The sequence below is a fragment of the Tachypleus tridentatus genome, chromosome 4 (assembly GCF_004210375.1).
Source record: "Tachypleus tridentatus isolate NWPU-2018 chromosome 4, ASM421037v1, whole genome shotgun sequence".
Lineage (NCBI taxonomy): Eukaryota > Metazoa > Arthropoda > Merostomata > Xiphosura > Limulidae > Tachypleus > Tachypleus tridentatus.
Genome location: NC_134828.1, coordinates 62058754 through 62085620, shown reverse-complemented (window position 1 = coordinate 62085620; position 26867 = coordinate 62058754). Strand labels below are relative to the sequence as shown.

At 33.5% G+C, this 26867-nt stretch overlaps 1 protein-coding gene across 1 annotated transcript; it reads right to left on the bottom strand.

Annotated features, from left to right (window-relative positions):
- Nucleotides 1-5641: 5641 nt before the first annotated feature.
- On the bottom strand, nucleotides 5642-26856 carry LOC143249254 (glucoside xylosyltransferase 2-like). The gene is made up of 7 exons (XM_076498777.1): nucleotides 26593-26856; nucleotides 18221-18395; nucleotides 16773-16907; nucleotides 10642-10834; nucleotides 9152-9301; nucleotides 6515-6690; nucleotides 5642-5828 (listed from the first exon to the last, which is right to left on the bottom strand). Exons 1-7 carry the CDS (start codon nucleotides 26742-26744, stop codon nucleotides 5661-5663), a joined length of 1149 nt encoding a protein of 382 aa, XP_076354892.1. The 5' UTR covers nucleotides 26745-26856; the 3' UTR covers nucleotides 5642-5660.
- Between the last annotated feature and the right edge of the window lie 11 nt (nucleotides 26857-26867).

Here is a 26867-nt window from a genome sequence, read left to right as displayed (position 1 = left end):
TAATCTGAGGGTCGCGGGTTTGCATTCCCGTCGCACCAAACATGCTCGCCTTTTCAGCTGTGGGGGCGTTATAATGTGACGATCAATCCCACTGTCCGTTGGTAAAAGAGTAGCCCAAGAGTTGGCAGTGGGTGGTGATGACTATCCGCCTTCCCTCTAGTCTCATACCGCAAAATTAGGAACGGCTAGCGCATATAGTCCTCGAGTAGCTTTGCGCGAAATTCAAAAACAAACAAGCGTTGTATGAGTCCATAAAAGTCTGGTTAAATGCAGCAGGCCAATTGATAGTCTAGATTAATTTTTTGTCTTTGTAGGTCATTTAGTTCTTTATATTTCGGCTTTTTGTAGTTTTTTTCTGTAAATTATTGATAATATTTGTACACTGTGTAAAATTCTTCGATAGTTTTATCTTCACAGAATTATGGATTAGTTTTTCATTTCTTCACTGTAGGATGAAATAAATGTTATTTCTTCTATTGATGATTTTTGATTTAAGTTTCTTAGTTTTGTTAGGATTGCACGAGCGTGTACGGTTAACAATGGCGTAATGTAGGTAAGTTCAAGCATAATGAAGTTTAAAACAGATAACACATTACACAAAGAAACACAAAAGACTTACACTTCTCGTTTAATCGCCGTGGTGAAGTAATTCTTAATGACGAGAAACCCACTTGAAAAAACAAAAGTGTCTCAGAACGGCTTGTATGGGTATTAACACTTTTATAGATAAGTAGAGAAGAATGTTTCGACCTTCTTAGGTCATCTTCAGGTTAAGAATTTATGTCTTGGTCAAGTTTTGTTGTGTTAAGTGGCATGCTGAATTACACATTTTTCTACGGGTGTCTTATAAAATTGTTTGCTGTTTTAATAATTCGTTCATGACATGGTGTTTATAAAACCTGTCTCATTATACAAATTACATGTGTAGATGTTTAATATAATATGCAGTTTTCGACTTCACAGTACTAAGAGTATTCCATATTTGTAATAATGATCTTATTTGTTACATTTAGGCAAAACTGTAGCTTAGAAACCTATAAGCAACCATTAGCTAGCAAGATGTTTTGCTCTGTTTCTGAAAGAGTGTGTGCAGAATGAGAATTATGTTAAAAAGTTGAGGATAATTTTTAATTAGTCAAGAGCTTAAAACAAACTCATTTTATTCGTGATGTTCGTTATACAAGTTATGATATCGAGTCATTGTTTAGAAACACCTCTCAACAATAAAACCGATCATTTTTCTTACTTTATGTTCGCTAATAACAACGTTTTACAGGATATAACTAATGAAAGATGCTTTTAAGATACGTTTACGTTTTGATACAAAACAATCTCATTTCATGTTTATTCGTAAAATTCACGAGCAGATTGGTGGAGTGGGTACGAGTTCGTGGCTAACCTTTTTCTATGTTTCCACGAAAATGTTTGGTTCCCATCTTAAACATTTTAAGTCTGTGTGATACAAAAGACATGTTAATGTCACTTTTATGGTGCTTAACAATGTTGAGTCAGTTAACGAATTTTGTGAATGGTAAGCTGCACGGGAACTCGTGCAGTGCTAACAGGTACAACTAGGGGTAAATGAACCAACCAACACAAGGTTTAGCAGTCAAATAAAACAATGCTGTAAGGCTAAAACCTGCACCAGTAGTACTACCAACCACAATCTAAAGATGTGGTGTTTTTCTTGTCTACGGTTTCTTTTACATCATCCTCCATTCCTAGGAATAATTCCAAATTAGAATGTGAGAATATATTGCCATTAAGCTAAGAAGACCAGCTCTTAACCAGAAGATTAGTGCACTACCAGTTTACTACTCCATCTTTAGCTGAAAATATAAAGAAAATAATATAAAAAGAAATTTGTTTGTTAAATATAAGTAAATGAAGAAAGGTTATCTCTGTGAGAGCTGTATTTGTAAATAGTTTGGTGTCAAGATACATTTTTGTACTCTAGATATACTTTAGGATTAAATATCCGATCAAGCTTATCAGATGTATAATTTATTACAAACTGTAGTAAAGAACATAAAGTGGTTGCAATAAAAAATGTTATGAATATCATTGCTTTGGATAAAACAATGATTCGTTTTACGGTAAATTGAACACTAGGGACTATTTCAGGGATTGTACCTATAAGCGCTGCCTCCCAATGTGGATATTAGCTGTCTTGTAATAGGTAGAAGAGAGTTTATTTACTGATATTACCAGTGGCCTTCTGGCTGTATATTATTCTAGAAGTTCTCCATATTTTACTTTTCCTAGATTCACTATATGGTACTTAATGTTAATGAATAGCTTCCACGATTTTTCTCTTTTAATAATAATTTCATGGAATGTTGATATTCTACCAACAGAGTTGTGCTGAATTTAATAAAACTCGTGTGAACTTTTTACTTCCTCATTTAGCATTACCCTTGCACAGTCTGGTACATATCCAGGTGATTGTCTTGCCAAGCAGATGCTTTGCTTCCTGTCCTCAATGTTGAGAGCAGCCACTCTGAGCTTTATACAATAACTGTCTCGAAACCTGGCTTCTAGCGTCGTAAGTCTGTAGACATACTGCTCTACCACTGGGGAGCTTTTATGAGTGATCAGTATAGAAATGTGTTGTAAGCTAAAATAGTTAAGAAAGCGTTAAGTATGATTAGTATGGCGAAAAATAAGGAAAGATCATCAACATATATTATGTAGGAAACAGTCTTGAAACTTAAAAGACAGTTGTCAATCCAGTTATGTTCATGGTGACAGGGAAAAGTGTTGGCAAAAGTAGGATCCATTGTGTAGCGCATAGCAGCGTTATCTATCTGCTCTTATAGACTATAGAGTATTGTTAAGAGAGGAGAATAAGTTTTTAGTCGAGAAATCAAACAGATATTTAAAATTATATTTAGAAAGTCCATTGACGAGAATTTATTAGCGAAAAGATTAGACTGTGCAATATTAATGTTTTCATCTGTGGAAATATTAATATTAGTTAAAATAGAAATAATATCAAAAGTATACATCACGTGGTGTTTTAAGGAGGAAAGCGTTTACCGACTTCTCGGGAAAATTGAAAGGAGTCAGATGTAGTAAATTAATTGCTAGTAAAAGGTTTAAAGATGGATACAAAGAATTTAGCTACGTTATAACTGTGAGTGCCTAAGGCGGAAAGTATTGTTCGAATGGGGTGTCTCGTTTGTGAACTTTCAGCAGCCCGTATAAGATTCCAGGTTAAGAACCTGTGGAATATAAATGATTGGAAACACTATCAAAAATAATATTTCTTTTGTTTACTTTTCCAAGAAATCTCCAAGTTTTCTCTTAAAGTTGTAAAGTGTGAGTTAACTATTCTTTGTTTATAAGTTTGAACTTATTTCTGTCGTTAAGAATGTCGAACATATTTTTAACATAGTTTTGTTGAGGACAAACAACTACGTTTAGCTTGTCCGGTCAGGTAATCATAATATTTTTTTTTCATGAGAGTCTTTTGGTAGTTGCCAGTTCTTAATATTTTAGATTTGCAGATATCCTGCATGTGATATAGTTATAGAAAGAGAAAAGAGCAATGTTTTAAACCTAAGTTACTAAGCAGTAGTAAATAGTTCTTGTGCTTGTTCAGAGTATTCATGGAACAAAATTGGATTGACAACTGCCCGTTAAACTTCAAACCTTTTTTTTTTTCTGTAGAAGGAATGTTGATAATACATTCCTTATTATCAGCCATACTGATCATATCCAAAGCTTTCTCGACTTTCATAATTCACAACACCTCTCTACACTGTTCACTCATTAAAGCCTTAAAGTGATACAGCAGTATGTTTACAAATTTACAACGCTCGAAACCGAGTTTCAATACACGTGGTAGGCAGAGTACAGATAGCTCAACGTGTAGTTTTGTGTTTAACTACAAAAACAAAACAAAATAACTCATGAAATTAACAGAAATACCTTTATTCCCTTTCTGGCTATTCTTGTTAACCATGATGCTAATGACTTTTCAACTTCTGTCTATTATAAAAACACCTTCACTGGTCTTTTCACTTAATCTAACAGTTTTACACCCTTTTCTTTCAAATTAAATATATCTTACAAACTTACTCCACTTTATCTAGTTCTTCACAAAGAAATTACTTCCAGACTAAACATTTTCTTTCTAAACAGCTACCCTATGCATTTCTTGGAAAAATAACTTTCTCATTATTAACTAATTTGGTTGTCAAATCACCTAAGATACCAACCGTACCTAAACTTGCCTTATACACCTGCTTACCCTATCTCGAGTGACACTGCTCCCTTATCACGAAACAGTTGAAAAATTATGTAACACTTACTGTCCACAGATTGACCTTCAAATCATTATGAAACCGAATTTCAAACTAAATTTTATTTTTACATCACAAATATCATCGTTTATTGATTGCCAGTTGTTCACATTTCGTCTACTTATATACGTTTGCAGACTGTAAGGTCTCCTATATTGGTGTTTTGTTTGTTTGTTTTTTGAATTTCGCGCAAAGCTACTCGAGGGCTATCAGCGCTAACCGTCCCTAATTTAGCAGTGTAAGACTAGAGGGAAGGCAGTTAGTCATCACCACCCACCGCCAAATCTTGAGCTACTCTTTTACCAACAACTAGTGGGATTTACCATCACATTATAACCCACCCCTACGGCTGAAAGGGTGAGCATGTTTGGTGCAACCGGAATTCGAACCCGCGACCCTCGGACCTATATTGGTGAAACCAAACGTCACCTTAAAGTACAAGCATGTGAACGCATGAACATATCTATAAAAACTGTAGGAAAGGTTACAAACCCTCCAAACTCCACTATCTATCAACTCAATACAGAAACAGGACATCTGAATATTTTCTTCAACTTTAAAATTCTCTAAACAGCCTAACATGATACTAGACTTCTAATAAAATAAACATTATACATAAAAACATTCCTTCCGTTCATAAATAATACACAGCCTTTATTAAATTTAACCTTATATTAATAATTTCATCTGTACCATATTTTTTCATTTTCTCGTTTTATAATTATATATTAAAATTGTTTACTTCTTATGTATATGTTTTTTGTTGTAATTATAATGATTCCGAAACATTTAATAAATGCTTCCTATTAAAACATTCGTGTTTTGTTTTTATCATTAATTCACATGGAAGATAATCACTGGAGACACTGTTTTCATTATACTAGAGTCAGATAATACTAAAAACTGAGTTAATAAACATTTACTCACACTAAACTATTAATGATACGGCTGAAAATTTTGTAATCACCGCTGATTTTTCAATTTCTCTGTAATTTGTTTGTTTTTTAATTTCGCGCAAAGTTTCCCGAGGGCTGTCTGCGCTATCCGTCCCTAATTTAAGAGTGAAGGATAAGAAGAAGAGCAGATAGTCATCACATCCCAGAGCCAACTTTTCAGCTACTCTTTTACCAACGAATAGTGAGAGTGGTCGTCACATTATAACGTCCCCATACATTAATAAATTATATATTTATAAGCAATTCCCAAATTAAATCACAATAAATTTTATTCACAAAATTCACACTTATAAGTATAGATAAAAACACTTAAATCAAATACAGCCAAATTATGAAATAGAAAAAATACAAATTCACAAAATGAGAACAAGAAGCAAATTTTTGATGAGATGTATTGTCAATAACCGCTTTTATTTGCTTCATTACGTAAACCTACAAGAAATATTTGGTATAGTTTATTGCATTTAAATCTTCCGAATCGAGTTGTTCTTTCTTCAGCTACCTCTTTCAGAGTCTTTTCAAGATGAGCGCGCACTTGTTCGTGAAAACTTGTCCCTAAATCGAACTTAAAAAATTAAAAAATTAATTGAGCAATGTCACGAATACTTGTAATATTATTAAAAGTGCTCCGCAATTTAGGGCCACGGATGCGTTAAAAGGGTAACAATCAAATCTCACTATTTGTTCAAATAATAACTGCCCAAGAGTTGCGTGACTTGAACATTACATAAAGTTATGTGCAAATAGTCACTTATGTAGATCTGTGCAAGTATTTTGAAATAAATCAGATTTACTTCGTGATGGACCAGCGTTAATTTTGCTAATTCAAAACTATAAAATTGGGGGTTCGAATCTATATACATAGATAGCGCAGATTACTTATTATGTATCCTTGCGCTAAATTCTCATATTTTTACAGATATGACTTTCCTTCAGCATCTTATTGAATAATTTATTTAAGACATCACGGATCACATTTAAAAGTTAGGAGTTTACTTAAAGTACCTTCACCCTAAACAAAATACCAGCTCACAACCAAAAATGGATGAAGGGGCTATAACCCCCTCACCTTCACAACTTCTATAGAGAAGTGTTTATAGGTAACTTCATTGCCCCAATAATGGTTTACAAAAAACATGTAATGTATTGTGCATTAAAATATTTATCGACAGGCACCTCTTTTTCAATGCTTGTTTTCATCGTTTTAGTGTATTATAAATTCATCCACAATTTAACATATTGTTTACTTACTTTTCTGAAACTCTCGTAAATTTCAAAAAATAGTGGTTCTATCTTCCAGCGATAAAACATTTTTCTGTTTCCGTGAAGACCTCCGACACCATGTTTTTCTGCATCTAGACAACGATTAGCGTCGTCACAAAAATCTGTTCGAAAATTCCATGCACATGGCAGAACTTTAACTAGACCTAAATACACAACAAACAAACAAAAATTATCTACATTAGTTTCTATCTTAAGTGATTCGCAAAACATAGTAATCTTTTATATATTTCATTTAATTAAGTTCGACACACGAATAATTTTACAAGACGTTTCCTGTCCTGCCTTGTTCTTCATAAAAGTTTCATATAAAGGTGTTAATGATAAATACAAAACATTTTTGAAAAGGTTAAACACACATCAGCAGATGATTTGGTAGTCTGTTATCAAATGCAAGCTATTCTTTTTTCGATTAAGGAGTAAATAACTGCAACTTTAATTAATTCAGACAACAGAAGAATTTGTCACAAGGTCACGTGAAGCTGAAATGTACGACTTTTACTTGTCCTCATTACATTCATTCATTCAACTCTCTATTTCTTTATACATATATAACGGGTTTTTTTCCTCTCTTGTTTTAACACCAGCTTTGAGATGGTCAGATTGGCAGGACACTCGACTCATAATCTGAGCATCACAGGTTCGAACCCTCCTCACACATACCGGTCTTTTTTAGCCATATTGGCATTATTATGTGACGGTTAGTCCCACATTTTGTTCATAAAAGAGTAGCCCAAAGGTTGACTGCGAGTGATGTTTATTTTGATGGCGTCTTTTGTCGCACTCAGTGAAATAAGAAATAATGCCATCTAGCGGACAAAGTCCCTATGAGAACTTAACGAAGTTGTGCGCTCTGATGTGCTGGATGCACGCACTGCGTCGAAAAGCAAATATTTTTACCAACTATGCACTGTATTCAATCTCCTGCTTAAAAATAAATGCAATGCAATTTTCTCTAATAGAAATCATGAAATGACAAGATATAGTTGTAAATTGCCCACTAGACAATCATATTATATGCACGCTTTGATTGAACTGATAGCACATTTTATACTTATACGTTACTATTTACATATATATATTGTTCCGAGAGGTGAAATGCTGTTGAATCAAATTTAACATTACAATTCAAAAATATACACAAATGATTTAGAATCTTTGTTATGAACTGCACACACCCAGTAGCCAAACCTAAAAAATAGCCTGGCATGGCCAAATGGTTAAGGCGCTAGACTCCTAATCTGAGGGTCGCGGGGTCGAATCCCGTCACCCCAAACATGGGGATATTACAATGTGATGGTCAATCCCACTATTCGTCGGTAAAAGAGTAACACAAGAGTTTGTGGTGTGTGGTGATGATTAGCTGCATTCCATCTAGTCTTACAGTGCTAAAGTAGAGACGGCTAGCGCAAATATCCCACGGGTAATTTTACTCGAAATTCAAAACAAACCGAACAAATCCAACCAAAAAACTGTCATGGAACAACAGAGAACGTTTCCCAATTTTTATACCTCAGTTGGTTTAACTAAGCAGATAGCGCTTGTTCACATCCTGGCGGCAAGATTTATAATAATGACCTATAACTTTCAGGTCTTGTTTCATCTCTACTTCAGTTGATTTATCTGGGCACAGCAATACACCCCTGATTGAATAAAACAATGCATTTTTGCATCTATGTCTTTCATTGTTCGAAACCCTAATCATTAATAGCAATACATCTAATTGCTGCGAGAGACTGTGATTCCCGTTATAACTATTACAAATTAACTGATTTAAAAGAGAGAACTTTAAATGGGAAAATATGTAAAGAAATTGTTAAAAATACTTATAATCATCGATGGGTTACTCTGCATTGTTATTCTCACTAACGGTGGACAAAGTGTATGTCGCCCATTGTGTAGCTTTGCATTAAATATCCAACGTCAACAATTCTTTCAAATAATCATTCCTGCTAAAAAAAATACCAAAGGTAACCTGTTAATTTATTTATAGAAACTAGCACTGAAACTGAACAATCTTAATCAAGTATTTATAACAAAATACCACTTGAAGTATTTGATGTATGCGATTAAAGATATATACCCATAATTTTTTACCAAGTTTAAATAATAAACACACATTCAAAATTTTACAAAATACCCTTTTCGTGATATTGATAACTTGTGCAAATGTGCATGTAATTATTTTATACCTATGCTTTTAACCAATGATTTAAGTGCAACGACTACACTATTATTATACTTAACAGTAGCTGCGAGACTACGCTAATAATTTTGTTAACTAGAAGTCCTATGCTTGATATGTGGGCCTGGCATAGCCAGTTGGTTAAAGCATTCGACTCGTAATCGGAGGGTCGCGTGTTCGAATCCCCATCACACCAAACATGCCCGTCTTCTCAGCCGTAGGGGTTTTATAATGTGACGGTCAACCTCACTATTTGTTGGTAAAAGAGTAACTTAAGAGTTTGTTGTGAGTTGTGATGACTAGCTACCTTCCCTCTAGTCTTACACTGCAAAATTAGGGACAGCTAGTGCAGATAGCCCTCAAATAGCTTTGCGCGAAATTCAAAACAAACCAAACAATTTTTTTATGTGTCATTTCCTTACCAGTCTGGTTATGGAGAAGTATGTTGAGTATGTCTTGATCGCCGTATTTCAAAGTATTCTTGTAGTTCGCATAGATCGTCACAACTCTTCCTTCGAGGTCCTGATACCGATAGCGGGTTAAGTTGAGCAGCATCACTCCAGCGTTCAGCCCTACATATAATTTATAAGAAAAGGCTACAGAGTATTACATGTTAATTCAAATACCAGTAAAAGGCGTATTGAAATAAAAACTATCAAATTAATATAAATACAGATGAAATATAAAAGTGAATAAAAATGTTCTATAACATTCACATTTTAAACTAATGCCGACAAATCCTTCTAAAACATTTATAAATTCGCGAGTATTTTAATAAGAAATCACTTAAGTAATGTTTTGAAATAAGGAATAAAGGTTCACTAGTCCAGCGTTCTCAGTCGCTTTCTTCTTAAGACCCACTTAGTTATTTGAAACAATAGTAAAGGCAGCGTATACAATTAATAGCTCGTTATTTATGGTAATCACAATTATCCAGGCCGCAAGGCCCATAACTACGCCTCTCGTAGCTCACATTTAAGGATTATATAACAATCCACACTAACTGTTATTTTAAAACTCAGGTCTACTCCTGGACGTTTATAAAAATTCACTTTAATATAATGACATACTTTAAATAAAAGCAAGAGAAGACATTTGCACTCTCATGAACGTAACTCACTTTGTTTGGACAGGTTAGTGAGATGAGAAATGGATATTGTATAAAAATGTTAAGCACTGCAGACAATGGCTCAGTGCAGGTAAATTGGCTAAAGCACGGTCCAAAATGGACCTCCACCCTAGGAAAGTCTTGTTAAGCGTTTGGTGGGATATTGTTGGTGTGATCCACTTTGAGTTGCTGCCACTCAATGTAACGATTACCTTAGACTTTTATTGTCAACAGTTAGAATGCTTGAAAGTCGCACTAAAAGAAAAGAGGTCTGCTAAGATTAATCGTAAAGGTGTTGTGTTACCCTAGGATAATGCACGGTCCCATACAGCAATGATCACATCTGCAAAGATTAAAGAGCTAGACTGGGAAATTTTTCCACACCCTCCTTATTCTTCAGACCTTTCACCATCTGATTATCACCTTTTCCAAAGTTTGCAGAACTATCTTGATGGAAAAGAGCTTGGAACACATGACGATGTCAAAACTACCCTCTTCTCCTCCAAATCCCAAAACTTTTAAAGAAGTGGCATTCAGAAGCTTGTGAATCGTCTGCAGGAAGTTATTAATAATGACGAAACACATTATTGATTACATAACATTAAAATAAGTTAAAATCCTTTCTACTTTTTGAACGTAAATTCGGACATGACTTAAGGTATGACCTGATACTTCATTATATTAATATTTTATAACGGTCTTCTAATAACTCAAGTTTATTGCTTGTTGTAAAATTTGTGATCGATTTATTAGTTGATTTTTCCAATGGCTGTCTTACAGTAACTTTAATGTATTTAATGCTACCTGTTGTTGAGAAGAAAGGGTGAAGGGAGTGACTTGGATACCATCCTGTTCCCTCTGTTACTGCATTCCGAGACATAGCAATAGACTGGTTTTCAGACATAACCTCCAGATGCTGCCACAGTTCTTCGACCGGACGTAAAAAAATTAAATCTATGTCACAATATATCAGCGCATCAACATGAGGGAGAGCACTCTACAGGGGACAAAGAAGTAGAAAAAATCAGTTTATTTCGGTTATAAAAAATCATTTATTAGAATTATTTCCCCTTCCCAGTAACACTAGTTGAAGGATTTTTCTGCCTTTTCTATGTTAGTACTAACAGATGAGGATGAATATTGTTTCAAGAAAAAATTCTTCGTGAGCTATGATTTACATAACAAGATTCCTTCGTTTCAGGTTCAAATAACCAACTAGTTTGTAACATTGAACACTTGAAAAGTATTATAAAATTAAAATTAAACCTGAAAAATCATTTTGTGAATAGAGATTATCTTTAGTTAGACATGATTTTTTGTCATCTTGCAGTTTACGAATTCCCTGAAAAATACTCTCGAAAGCAAATTACTTTATTTGCATTACATATAGAGTTATGAACAGTTTGTTTAAATTTCGAACAAAGATATACTAAGGATATCTGATATAGCCGTTCGTGGACTACTATTTTATCAATGAATAGTGGGATTCAACATCATATTATAGCGTCCCCACGAACGAAAGGGCAAACATGTTTGGTGTAACGCGGATTCAAACCCGTGACCCTCAGGTTACGAGTCAAGCGCCCTAGCCAACTGGCAATCACTGCATGAAACCTCACTTATAATTCGATATAGTATAAAATTACATTCAGTTACTCGATGTGTTACGCGTTTGTTCAACGATCAAAACTAAGTTAGGCGTAAAAACGTTAATCATGGCTTTTAAAACTATGCTCCTCGGAGTCCTTGAGCTCCGGCATAGTTATCTGAGGCTCCGCGACGAAATTTTAGAAAGTCAATATTTTTTTTCTAAAACTATGATATTGAATTAGAATTCGCTGTACAAATATATATATATATTTAATATAACACGTTTATCGCATATTGGGCCTTTTACTATTTTACTCTGTCTAACGCCAGACGATTTTATTTAGCTTAGGAGAAGTTCTCGCGGTGAAAGTGTTAATACAATCTCAATTAACTTCGACAGTGGCACCACTGGTTGCTAGTAGATATAGCACCATCTCAAGATCGCGTGAGTCATTGGAGATGAAAGATAGCCTAGAAGTTTTCGTATGAAACATCCGTCTACCCTGGGTAGTGATGCCAACTGTCTTTTAAAAGTCACATCTGGATTAGCGGCTAAATCTCGAACGAAATGAAACATGATGTCATATCTGAAACTTGTCCAAATTTGAAACATAGTGATGCAATCAGACGCAGTATCGGTTGTTTTAATTTCAAAGTATATTAATATGAAGTATAATTATATTTATGACAATTATAATTATTAGGATAGAATAGATTCGTTGTAATTTAATTAGACAAATTTGGTGCCAATGAGCTATATGACGTCATGTTTCATTTTGTTCGAAATTCAGACGCACGTCAGATCTGGCTTAATATTTTGTTATTTGGCTTTGAAATTTCTATTAAAAAACAAAAGAATGTAAAAATAATAGGTCACCCTTTTCATTTAGAAAAATATATTATTCTAGCGGCGTAGCCTTTTTCCCACAAATCTTTATTTCTGACTTCGTCACGGCAAAGCTGATCTTATGATAACATAACTAAAATGCTTGAACGAGTTTTCATTAAGAAGCTATTTTGTGTCCGTGAAAATACCTTTGAAGTGCCATATAAGAATACGTTTCTAGACAAATTAACAATAAGTTGTCACCCTTATAATGGTTAAGTGGCTGAATATCAGTAATAAATCTGGGACGAGTAAAAATCTTCCTAGGACTAATGGGAATTCATCGGCGTTATCGTCGTGTGCAAGCACTTCAAATCATGATGATGCAAAAATATTACTGTGGATTCAAAATGTCTTTTCTGACTCTCAAAATGCCAACAATTTGCCTTTGACAGAGAAAGAACAGCTTATAGAAATTTCAACTGATTACACCCTGAAAACAAAATTTCAGCAAGAAGAACTTACATAATTTTGGATTCAAATGGCCCTGAAGCAAGTCACAGTTGATACGTTTTTCAACAACATATCTTTGGGAGCAAACTTTTTTACTGTATTCAAAGATCAAATGCAGGAACAGGTTAATTATTGAAGATGATTTGGGCTTACAAGTAACAACCATAACTCCAAATATTGAACTACTTTGTGAACAAAAGCAAGCCCGTCCGAGCCACTAATAAATAAGTACGCTGTACTTTTACTGATATAAATTTTGCAAGCAGAAATTGTTGGTCAAGTAAGTAGAAGTAAAAATTGTTCTTTAAATATTGATATCTTTAAAAATTTACATTATAAAAGTTTGAAGTAAACTTTATCTGGTGCTAGTGACTGATTGTTTCTATTTTTAGTGATTTTTTTAAGTAAAGCTCCGGAATGTTTTTTCTTTCTGATGTGAAGCTCCGCAGGTTTAAAAAAAGTTTGGGAACCTCTGCGTTAAGGAATTCAGTTGAAAAGTTGATTGTGAACATAAGCCTACGTGAATTGTAAAAGCGAACGTAGACTGTAGCAAATGTTGTGGAACTTTAATTAATTAGTTACGTGGACTGGACTTCACATTATTTGCAACAAATAATCCAAAGGAATCTGCCCTGCTTGTTTCACAATATTTTTGTGAAAATAAAAGACATCTTCAACTGAACTTCAATGGGAAACCTGCTACAGAAGATAAAACAACGGAAAATATAATAAACAAAAGGAAACAAAGTATGAAAAAAGGAATAAAAATAAAAAAGAAACTAAAACGAACAAAGCAGAAAACTAATATAAAACTAAAAGAAAACTGATAGAATTTAAGAAAAAGAAAGAAACATAATAATTTGACAAAAATTGAAGATAAGAACTGTATAAGATATTGGAAATGTATAGAAGATTTACAAGAATAAGCTTGAAGAAGTACAGAAAGTACGTACTGACAAAATTAAAGTAGTACAAAATAAAATGTAAGTAAAATTCAAAAAGCATTAATGACAAAATTATTGAAATACCAAAATATACACCATTGAGGTAAAAAAGAACATCAGTGAAAAAACATCTGGAAAACAAATTGTAAATGCAGAAATTAACCCGGTTACATCTCTTTCTGCAACTTCTCAAGACTTTAAACCTAAAACCATCTACTATAATATGTAGAATAGGAAAATTTATGCTGTGCCATCCATTACTGAAGGACCTTCCTGAACTTCTCCTGCCATGTAACTACCAAATGAAATTGCAAAATTTGGCCAGCTAACTCAAGAATATAACTTAATTGAGAAATCCAAAGGGCTGTTATAGAAAGGTATTGTGGGAGACATATTACGCTCAATTCAAAATAAGTTATTGTTGTCAATAACAAACTATTCTGTCGGTTCATAAGAAATTTAAAAATATCAACTTACCTTCCAGCTGAATGTTCGAAGTAACGCACCAGAAATAAACATCCAAAGTAAAGTTCCAGAACGGGGTATGACAGAAACAGAAGACCTTAACCAAACTTTCAGAAGATCTGGAAAGACATTCCTTATTATCTTATCTAGACGCTCCACGTGAAATCACCAAATCATTAGCTTGCAACTAATTTACAGATGTCCTAACATACGAGAATATAATAATTAGGCTCAAGGAAAGTGGAGGTACATCTTTAAAGGAAGTTCCCCAGATGGTGTCGAAACTAAAAACACCATCTAGAAATTACAGGAATATCAGACCTAATAGTAATGAAACAGTAACTACATTTAACCAGAGTGTAGAAGAATTAAGAGGATTGGTTAAACAACTAGACACACAGAATGGAGGAAGTAAATCACAAGACAATGGATGTTTCAAATGTATCTTGAAAGAACATATTGCTAAGAGCTGTAGACAAAAGCAAGTAGGGAATAACGTTTTGACCTTCCTATGTCATTTTCAGGTCAAGTAGAGAATAACAATTTCTCCCAAAACAAAAAAGATCTGTTATAGAATTAAGAAACTCAACAAAGATCCTGAATAATCAGCACCTTGTAATAAGCCAAGGATATAATACCCTAATCAGTAGTTTTCAAGCTCAAACAGATCAAAGGAACAACATAGAACTAACCATAGATTGGTAAATAGGAAATAATTGTACTAATAGGGCGAAGTTCAACTGAAAATACCCAGTCTATCCCAATCGAAGTAAAAAGTTCATTGTGTAAACAATATGCCCAGTGACGAAAAACCGTGAGATATTCCGATAGTTTTACAGTTACAATACTTCAACTCAGTTTGTTATCAAAAGTAGGAAATTTGACTCAGAAGATGTGAACAGCTGGTAAACATAAAGTTAACAAGTAATGTTAACAACAAACCTCACTATAGGAAACTTCTCTGCACATCATAATCTGTGGGTAATTACCATCAATAAGGAACATATATTGAGAACTGGTTTATTAGTATGTGAATGAAGTCACAAAAAAGGATGCCCACACATTGCCAAGGGCTAATTCTACCTCGAGTGCTCTATCAGAATCAAAATGTTTTCAGCATTAAATCTTAAGAGTGAATACTGGCAGGTGTAAGTCGATAACACAAGTAGAAAGCCACATAACGGGCTATCTGTGTTCTGCTCATCACGGGTATCGAAACCCGATTTCTAGCAATGGGATTCCGCAGACATACCTCTTTCCCATTGGGGGGGGGCACAATTACTGTGTACAGCATACTTTGCAAATGTTTTATCTTCGAAAATTTATGGCTTTGTTTCTAACTAATAGCTTCCAGAATTAGAAACAATGGATATTTTAAGGCATACTGGTAACTTGGCCTCTCTGTACATAATGGTTTGGGTGACAACATTTTGAGAATATTTTAACTACAACTGACTACTATTTTTCACATTCTTCCCCAGCATGAAACATAAGTGGTTCTAAGTATTTGTTTGAGTGTGCTATAGCAGGGAGAACTGCTGTGAAAGTTATGTTAAAATCGATTTCACGCTTTCTCTTGATAAACAATTTTAGTTGATGTGGGAAAATGCTGAAAACATTCCGAAGATATACATAGGAAATAAACAAAATAATGTTCTCATGATTTGAAGGAAATAAACTTAGAGAAATCGCCAATTCGTATGTTTATTAAAACACAGTTCAAAATAGATAATGCCAATCACTTTGTTGACTTTTGTTCATATATACATAGAGAAACGTATCATATATGGATACATGAGGATCCTGTTTGAATAACAGCAACAAATCCGCCACTAGTATGATCTGATAGCCTTATTACACCCCGTCCTTCATTGGAATGCACAACTTCACAAATAAGCTCCAGATAGCAAAAACTGCAATTATATATATATATTTCCCCATCAAAACAAAAAGATCGCTACTACAGCACTGAAGTTACTGCCTGACTAAATCAGGCACTGATTACTCAGTTACCCTTATTTCAATTATTTCTAGGTGAAATTCACTTATTTATTCCCCTAATTATATTTTAGTTATGAAGTGTGTTTTGTTAACAAGTACGTTTCACACATGAAAGAAAATTACAGCAACGCGCGTGCGTGTGTTTTCCCATAGCAAAGCCACTTCAGGCTATCTGCTAAGTCCATCGAGTGGAATCGAACCGCTGCTTTAAGCTTTATAAATACGTAAACTTACCACTGTACCAGCGGAGGACGACCGCAACACCTTCACCTTATTTCTTTTTTAGATTTCATAATTACCGCATACCAAACGGTAATATTAAAGTTTGTATTTCTCGCGCCCTTTAACAAATGAGAATTATTCTAAAGAGCATAAAGACGTAAGTGAATAAAATGTAAAAATGTGTTATTCTGATTCGAAAACCTATTTTAAATATTCAGTTGAAAAGACGTGAAACTACAACTAAGCAAAAATAATCTTTGGCTTTATAAGTAACACTTTATTTTTAAAATTGTTATTACGTTTTGTTCTATAAACGTTTGAGCATATTCGAAGTCATATTTGTAAAAGATTGTAATAAAGGTTATATACCTTACCCCTAGAAATAGTCTTTGGGTAGAGCCACACTTGAACATTTCCACCCATTCGGCTGTTGTCACAGTTGTTGGATATGTTATAAGGTGTATTTCATACGTAACCGTCGTCATGGCTGCCAGCTGAATATGACTTAACTCAAAAGAACACAATTTTGCGATTATATTTCGTTGCCAGAATAACATGATGTGAAAGTAGTACTCACATATAAATATAGGTGTCTGTATATTAAAGTACGTATTTGAACAACTTACATAATGACTTTTTAAAATATTGTAAAATAATCAGTGACAGAGATGTATCAATTCACTCTATTACTCTGGTGCTAATTAATTACTTTCCCTCTAGTTTAACACCACAATATTAGGGACGCATAACGTTTTTATATATTTGAACGAAATTCAAACAAAACCAAAATCTCCCTCTAGTAGTTTATCGAGAAAAACAATTAAATATAAAATATAAATGTTGGCAAAGCACTCAGTAACGGAACCAGGAGTAGCCACCAACCTCTTTCCCGGGTTGGAGAACGGGTGGGACAGACAAAAAAAAAAAAAGAAATGTTGGACTACACTCTACATCTATACAGCGTAGTATATAGGAAGTGAGCCAACTTTAAAAGTAAACATTGGTCTTTGAGTGCAAGCGGTTCATGATTGGTTTAGACACATTTTAAAATAGTTTCAGTTCCATTAAGCCCCTTCTCTCTGGTGCTGCCCATGAACAGAAGATGCCCAAATATTATACTTGGGCTTTTGTTGTAAAAAGTTATCAACATCATTAATTTTAACTTTTTAGATATAAATGTATGTGTCAGTACTTTATATTTAATGACAATGAATACGCTTAAGGAAAGTTTATTTGAATTTCGAGCAAAGCTACACGAGGGCTATCTGCGCTAGCCGTCCCTAACTTAGTAGTGTAAGACTAGAGGGAAGGCAACTAGTCATCACCACCCACCGTCAACTCTTAGGCTACTCATTTACCAACGAATAGTGGGATTGATCGTCACATTATAACGTTCCAAGGCTGAAAGGGCAAGGATGTTGGGTGTGACCGAGATTCAAACCCGCAACCCTCGGATTGCGAGTCGAACGCCTTAATCCACCTGGCCATTCCAGGCCACCACTTAAGAAGAGATCCTCACATTGAATAAATCATTTATTGATAGGATATTTTTAATTAATATTTCCCTTCGACTAAAGAAATAAAGAAAAGTTGTTATAGATAAGCAATAATAAACGTTCTAAGTTATTATTCTTGACTTTTTGTAGAAAGACTTGATGTCCATCATACATAAAATTTCAATTGTAATTAGAAACTTCTACTCACAAATTTTGAAGTCTTTGACGGATTTTAACAGTTTTACTAACTAAATATTATAACTGAAAATTGCCTTTATTTGAAAAAATATAGATGTTTTTATGTGGTTATATGCCAGTTTTATTACCTTTTCCATCACCAATAGGTTAATGTCTTCGCTGATCATGATAATAAAATGCAAAGGCATATGACTCATTGCCACAGCAGATTTCATCATGGTAATGGCCTCTTCTATTCTGCTCGAACCACAGATAGTCGTCGATAGTACGATTGGTTTTATAACGTGTGTAGAAAAATTCCAGCTAAGCAAAACATATAATAAATTTCAGTCGTCACAGTATATTTCAATGTAGAGAAAATTAATAAAACCATGAAATATCTCGATGCTGTTTAGACAGCAATATATTGTAGAATACAATAGGGTATAACTTTTAGGAATACATTACATGGTTATTCAGGTAATTTTTCCAAATATTTGTACAGTTGATTTGCATATTTTGTTCATTAAGGTTTATACTTCTCAGCCGTATTTTTGTATCCTGCCTTCCTGAAGTGAGGTTGTACTCATTCAAAGGAGTGGTGCAAATACTTCTACAAATTAGTACGAGATGTAATTTATATCACTTGAATATACGTAATGGCAAAGATAATTGATATAGTCAAGCTTAAAATTGTGGAATACCTCACTAGGGACTTGGTATCTTCACTATTCTTGATTTCACCATTATCCTGTATGGATATATTAATACTTATTTGTTCTTGTCCAGTGTGGATGTGTTTTTGCTTTGACCCAGCTCTTTGCTCTAGAAAGCAGTTAGAATTCAATTTTGAACTAGAAACCAACCAGTTTCGTGAAAAAAAAATGATTCTATTCGAAAATTTGTGTAAATTGGAAGTTTATTTAAAATTAAATTAAAATTGAAAATGAGTCTGGTTTAAGAAGCCAATAGGAATGCACAGAGAAACTATAATAACATTTGTTTAATGAAAGTTTGTAACAGCTGTAACGACAAAATTGAAGAAGTACAACAAAGCTGTAAAGAAAACATCGAAATGAAGCAAGATTACAATGACAAAATTAACAAAGTCAAAAGTGAAACAAAGAAAAACATCAACGAGATAGAAAAGAGCATCATTGAATTAGAAAAACCCTGGCGACGGAATAAAAGATTTGTGAAATCTAAAGAAGCCCCATGGCTTTCTGTATTGGTTAAGAAGTTCCAATTTGGTATGCCATCTGATATAATATACGAAATAGGAGAACTTATCTAGTCTACACCTGTTACCATTACTGCTGCAAAAACCTGTTACTGAAGAACTTTCTTGGACTACTCCAGCCATGGCACTAACAAATGATATTTCAGAATTTAGCTAACCAACTCAAAAACAGCTAATCAAGAAAGCAATGGACTATGAAGTAAAGGTACTGTGGAGATCATATCACGCTCATTTCAAAATAATTTACAGAAAGAGCTAGGTTTGACAGTCTTAACTAATATTCCAGTTGAAGAGCCATACCAACAATAAAACCTTGATAGTTACTTTATAAAATAAGTCTGATGTGTTACACTAGAAAGAAGTATCCTGAACAAAGTTCCAAAGGAGAGTAAGAAGGAAAGAAGAGACCTTAGCTGAACTGTCACCTAATAGAATAGATTTGATCACTTGTCTTACATGAATATTTCTCGTGAAATGATGTATTCGCTTGTGCATGACCAGTTTATTGACGCCATAACATACAATGGTAATGAGAATTAGAAAGAAGCAAAGTAAGCATACATTGTTAAATGAAGCTCTTCAGTTGACAATGGAACCTAAACCATTAAAGTTCCAGATACACTATTAAATAAGCCACCTAGTAGTTACGAAATTATCTTATTCAATAATAGCATCAACTCCTCTCTCAGTATTCTAGGAGAACAGAAATAATTAATCAGACAGCTAATCAAATAGAACAAAAATTAATCCACAAGACAGTAGATGTTTCAAATATAAATTGAAGGAACATATGTGTCAGGAGCTGCAGACAAAAAAATCTTCATGGAATAAGAAATATTTCTAAAGGATAAGTGTTATAATTGTGGGAAATAAGGCTATTATAGCTGAGACTGTGAGAAATCAATGAATGTTTTAAGCCAAGAAGATAGAGCACAAGGAGATCAAAGAAACGAGACAGAACTAACGAGAAATCAAGAAAACGGAAATTATGAGGTATTGTACAACTTGGAATATTTCATCTATCTTAAATGAGAAGACAAGCTCATTTTTTTGAGGAAAACTTTCCATGAGTTCGTGTGCTTATTGATGGAAAATAATGGTGACTTACTTACAGTATGGTGACTAATATTGGTTCTACAGCTACAATTGTTGAAATGCAAAAAATTCCCTCCAAAGACTAACAAAGAAAAGGAATGACATTAACAGCAGGAAAATATAAAGTTCTAAAAAAAATTAAAGATACCTATACTCTAGGACGCTTCTCTGTGCCTCATAGTGAGTGGGTAACTGACAATGAAGAAAAGTGCATTTTGGGAACTGATTTCATGTGGAAACATGAACTTGAGTTCAGGCTAGCTTCAAATAGGATATCCTTATGCATTATACAGTAAGTACAGCAACAGGATTAAACTACCAGTGGAAACAAGTATGTTGATCGTTTCACAACCATGTCAGAAGTTATTAGCAATAATTTTTCATCTACTGAATGAATCATAGAGAGATTGAATCCTCTGCCATGTCCGAAGGATCTGTAAGTTGGAGGAGCACTTGTCGATATGAATGATAAATATGTTTGATATGGCATTCCTTATGAAAAAAATTAAATTAAACTGAGATAAAATGAAATGTTATTTTAGTGTTATTTTTGATAAGTCTAGATTCTATTGAAGTGACATGGTATAACCGTACAATCCCTAACACAAGAAAATATAAACTCCAAAATTAAGCAAATGCTGAGAAGAGCCATGTGCTGTATTGAAAATAATCTATGATGTAACTTACAGAATTCAAAAGGATAGAAAGTCTAAATCAAAGTAATTTACGATGATCATCAGTGAAAGAATAGTCAACTGGATAGGACCAGAAAAGATTTTTCTATGGAAACTCAATCTGCAGAGGAGTTCTGAGTTCTTGTCGAAACTATGTTATGCAAAGGATCATCAAGAACGCAGCTGCTAGTGGATTCACTTAACCACGTACCTACCTATCTAGGCAGGACTCCTTCAGTGACAGCAATGGATTTTCAGGGGAATATTCAATATGGAATGTACGAAGTGAACTTTCAAGCTCATATTACAGCCCAACTCTTTGAATTTATTGAGCATGTTATTGACAATATTTCCGTCATTTGGGTCCTTGTTGTTTTCAAAAATTTGCCAACGACATTCAAAAAATATTTTAAAATTTTTTTAAGTATACATGTTCACATATTTAATTTCATGTCACAAAATAATTTTTAACAAACATTGTTGCAATTTAGAAATTTTATGAAGTGTAAAAATTGTTTAGAAACCCAACAGAAGTTTTAATAAATTACTAATAGAGATGTTAAAAACTCAAGTCTGAGAGAAAAAAAATGTTAATAATCAGTAAGCAACAGGTTCGAAAAATAGTAAATAAATCAAACATGGCCAGCCAACATAAGTAAAGGGCCAAAATTCAAATCATTATTCACATAAACAATATTGATTACTCGGGTATTTAATAATGCTGTCGGGTTTCAAACTCTACCTATTGACTAATGGCTGCTGCAGAAAACATGTATAAAGGAAATGAAGTCTGGAGTGAGAACAATATGTTGCAATGCTACACCATGATGGAAATTCCTCTTCTGATATCCAATTATCCTATAATACTTACTTCAATTATAATTTCTTTTTAAATTTTAAGTGAGATATTAACTGATGTAAGTCTCTACCATCCTCATACCTAGGTACAGCCGCACATCAGGAAAATGATAGCACAAAAATACTGTCAAGTAAGTATAAGCCTTCCATCGAATAGTTGTTGTAGTTGTGTAACTATTATTTGTTTGTTTGGAATTAAGCACAAAGCTACACGCTGGGCTATCCGTACTTTGCCCACCACAGGTATTAAAACCGGGTTCTAGCAGTGTGATTCTACAAACATACCGTTGTGCCACTGAGGGGGGCGCTTTTACCTCAGAAGTACGTTGTAAGTTCATGGTAGCATATGTAATGTTTACAAGGATGTCAACTAACTACTTGCATAATACCTGGAAGAAAGTTTATAAAAGCAAATGCATGAATATACTTGGATAAAGACTTATTCTTTACGATACTGAGTAGCGGAAGAAACATTTTCGTGTGAGCGATCTCCTTTTAACTATTTATGCATAACACTTTATATTAACTGTTTGTAATGAAGCAAAGATTAATTACTCCCGTGTTCGGAAAAAAAATCAGTTTGCTATGTTAAAGTTACTACTTTACTCGTAATATTCTGCAAATAAAATACTCTTTTGTGTAGCAATCAACTGCATATAAAGAGAAGATTAACTATTGGTACAAAAAAGCATAATTAATCTAAATAATCGGTTAATTACATTTATGTTGTTGTGATTTTCTTTAATGAAGATCATTAGTGTTCTAACAACATGTTCTTTGAGAAGCTTGTACAATTTAAAAATATTTCTTCAGTCAGAAACATAAAAAATCCAAAGCTATTAACTTATAAGAAAGCTTATTTTACTGAAGTCACACGGATTTGCGAGATATCACGCGATCGATAAACTTTTCATTAGAGAGCCCAAGTTTAATTGGAAATCAAAGAATGTAAAATTTAAAATTCAGTGACGGCGCCAGGATATTTTCATTGGGGGGAGGGGGGGCTGAGATAAACTGTGGAGGGGCTTCCCAAAATGCCATCAATATGAAGTATATATAGTAAATTAGAATAATGTAAATACCAAGGTACATTTCAGAAAGGTGTGCTATTTTGAACTGCGTTTTCAATGCAGTTTTTATTGGAAACTCAAACTCTGATTAATAATTCATTATTACAAATTAGAAATATATTGTTTATGAAAATATGCGTATATGTAAAAGAGGAAGCTCACCTAAATTTCACCCAAGGTAATACATAATAATAAAAAAATCAAGATTAGCTTAGATTGAACATTTAATATACCATTAAGGGTAAAACTACAAATCAAAAGAAATATAACATAAAGACATAGTTTACATAGCAGAAACGAATTATCCCATGTGAAGTTAATACACTCTGAGGAAACGTAAGGTCACTCTCAGGCTAACTATCTTTCATCTTAATAAAGACGTTGAGTTCTACACATCTATGTCTCTTTGATGTTAATTGTTAAGCTACAACGACTATTGTGTTTTCCATATTTTATGAATATATGTAGGTAACAATATTGGGGTGGCTTGGCTCATTTTTGGGAGGGGAGGCTTAAGCCCCCCCTTGGCGCCGCCACTGGTAAAATTTACTCAGCTGATATCAGTAATTCATTGTATTAAATTAAAAATCATGAGTATAAACTTATTGGGTATTATGTTTATGGCTTTTGTAAACATGTTTTCATAGTTAACGTTTTTACCGATCGGTAATAAGTTGTAGGTTCGTTTAAAAACACATATATCAATTTCAATTTTTTTTCTCAGAGATAAAATACTTTAACTTCTTCTACTTGTCATGTGTGGCTTTTTAGCATGTTAAAGATCTTTTAAACAAGCCTGTTACGTTAATGTTAATCTTTCGCTGATTGATTTGGTTTGAAATTTTGTATAAAGTTACACAAGGGCTATCTGCGTTAGCTGTCCTTATTTATTTTAAGAAAGATAATCAACACCACCCGCCGCCAACTCTTGGACTACTCTTTTACCAACGAATGATGTGATTGACCGTCACACATTATAAAACCTCTACTGCCCTTATACTGCAGGTAGAAGAGCGTCCTAATCACTAGGTCATCATTCATCACATATATTAACGACACTTCAATTTTGTAAAATAATATAGAGTTTGACATTATATGATTTTTTTTAATAATTTGAAAGCTCAAAGAGCAATCACGTTAAAATGAGCTGATATAATATTTTCCATTTATTTTTTTTCTGAACTTTAATTCCTGGCTACTTTTGGTTGTGTTGTTATATATTACTATTTTTTTCATAACTAAAAATATTTTGTCATGGTTTCTCCACATTATTATTGTGGTTCTTGAGATACTGACTTCTAATTTTCAGATATATTTCTCTTTTATACCGCGCAAATCTAATTAATAAGTTTTGGGCATGGCCTAGTTGTAGTTAGTGTGTTGTACTGCGATTCTGAGGGTCTAAATGTTAGCGCCTTGTTGTCACAAAACTGTGCCCTCTACTTTAAGAAAGGATGAGACTGCATGACAAGAGTGACTGTCAAATCGCTATATTTGGTTAAAGTAGCTCATGAACTGTGTGACTTCGTACTAATATCTGAGGCAAAACAAATTAATAAAACCCTACGACAATGTTCAAAAAAGAATGTCACAGAACTTTATTAATCATTTGTTTGCATATTGGTTAGGGAAACACGTGTAAGCAGTTGATCACTATTAATCTCGTTTCAGAACTACAGCGGTGATATTAATTCAAAAATTCCACAGTACAAATCTCAGGTTTGTATATGTTTCAGCATACATACACATAGGTTTGCCAATGTGACAACTCATTAAGGGTCTCTTAGAATATACTCTACGTGAAATATACAAAATAAAATCACATCAAATGAAAAAAAATTGTTGAAATTTTTCAGCTAAAAAGGCTCGTCCTATATTTTAATATACACGTAAGTTGGAACGTTTTGTAACCTCACAATATGTATTTTCGTTAATGTAGTAAATAAAATGATTTACTTCTTACGCACACTGCCGAAAGAAAATTGCTTTTAAAAATTATCTCGTTGCATTGCATTGTGTTGCTTATATATAGAGAGAGAGTACTTCTGTTCTCATTTATGCAACTGTGTGATTTTTATCAAGGGTGTTTTACATAATACCAGAAAACTAGATCATTATATACAAAACAACGCTGAAATGTGTACCTTCAAACAATGATTTAAGAATAAAGATTGAATCACTTATTAAACACAAAGTCATCTCAAACAACAGAAAGAGTTGGAAAATCAGTCCAAAAAGAAGAAGAAAACTTGAGTTATTCTTTAAGTTCAACAATGCTGTCTTTAAATGTGAAATTATCTATCAGTTTCATTGGAATTTATTGAACTAGATAAGATGCTTCTGAGTTATAGCTCAAGATACAAAAATTGATAGTCTTTCAAAATCAAAGCGCCCCCTACTCATGTAAAGTTTTTAAAAGTGTTAGAATTAACCTAAAAATTCCCCATTGTTACCCCAAACAGCTTTTAATAATTTAATAATTGGAACTGATATCATACAATAGTGTTGCGTTTGACTTTTCGCTAAATCAATAAAAAATGTTTTGATTACATTATGTGAGATAATATTTATGAATTTACATTTATCCTATTTATTTCTTATTTCGCTATGATGAAACAAATAATTACAAATACTTTATTTATTTGGAAAAAGTATGTAATATATCGTAGAAAAAACGCTGCAAAATATATTTGACAAATTCTGAGACAAAATGTGAAAATGATGATACACCACTCTTGAAACGTCATAGCCGTAATATAAATATTTTCCTTCAGATGGCACGGTTAACGTTTATTTTAAAACCAAAACCAAATCTTACAATTGTTTGTTTGTTTGTTTTGAATTTCTCACAAAGCTACTCGAGGGCTGTCTGTGTTAGCTGTCCCTAATTTAGCAGTGTAAGACTAGAGGGAAGGCAGCTAGTCATCACCACCCACCGCCAACTCTTGGGCTACTCTTTTTACCAACGAATAGTGGGATTGACCGTCACATATAACGCCCCCACGGCTGAAAGGGCAAGCATGTTTGGCGCGACTGGGATGCGAACCCGCGACCCTCAGATTACGAGTCGCACGCCTTAACACGCTTGGCCATGCCGGGCCCCAAATCTTACAAGAAACTAATTAAAATCTACTCATAAATTTGTGTTTTATAATTTGATAAATATTTACTTTTTGTAAAGTTATTACGTTTGCTTTTTATTTTAACTTAATATATATTATCGTCTTAGAGAAATGAAATCTTATCTATTTGTTGATATACTTATGTTTAGTATACTTATGTCAATCCCAAGTAGCCCAAGAGTTGGCGGTGGGTGGTGATGACTAACTGCCTTCCTCTAGTCTTACACTGCCAAATTAGGGACGGCTAGCACAGATAGCCCTCGAGTAGCTTTGTGCGAAATTCAAAAAACAAACAAACGTTTAGAAATTATATGTAATTATATACTTATAATATTTGGTAAATGAAGTATACAAAACATTTGCAAATGATGCAAGTTTGGAAAAAAAGAAGCTGCTTATATAGATAGATGCTTATTAATGAAAGTTAATAACGTATTCAAATAAGCTTAAAGATAAACTTACTTCTTTCCGAAGTTCCTACTCGTAATGGCATTGGCATCCTTATAGTTGCGAGTTTCGTCACCCCGAAGAAGAAAAGATAAGTTAATGATATTTAGATAGAGATAAATCAATGTTAGAGTAAAAAGTCCCAGGAAGATTACTTTTTTCTGCATCTAAGAACTTTTACCTGAAAAGTAATTATAAATTTACTGTTAATTATATTTTTCGTAAATGTCGAGATATAAGTTCAATAGCTAGTATGTTTGTGTTACCGAACTGGAAAGGTGAGTCGAACC

Coding starts and splice junctions, on each gene's coding strand:
- LOC143249254 (XM_076498777.1), bottom strand. CDS start 26,744: ATGCAGAAAAAAGTAATCTTCCTGGGACTTTTTACTCTAACATTGATT. Junction 6,691..9,151: donor ACTTCTCCATAACCAGACTG/GTAAGGAAATGA, acceptor TTGTGTATTTAG/GTCTAGTTAAAGTTCTGCCA. Junction 5,829..6,514: donor TTTACGAGAGTTTCAGAAAA/GTAAGTAAACAA, acceptor TAATTTTTTAAG/TTCGATTTAGGGACAAGTTT.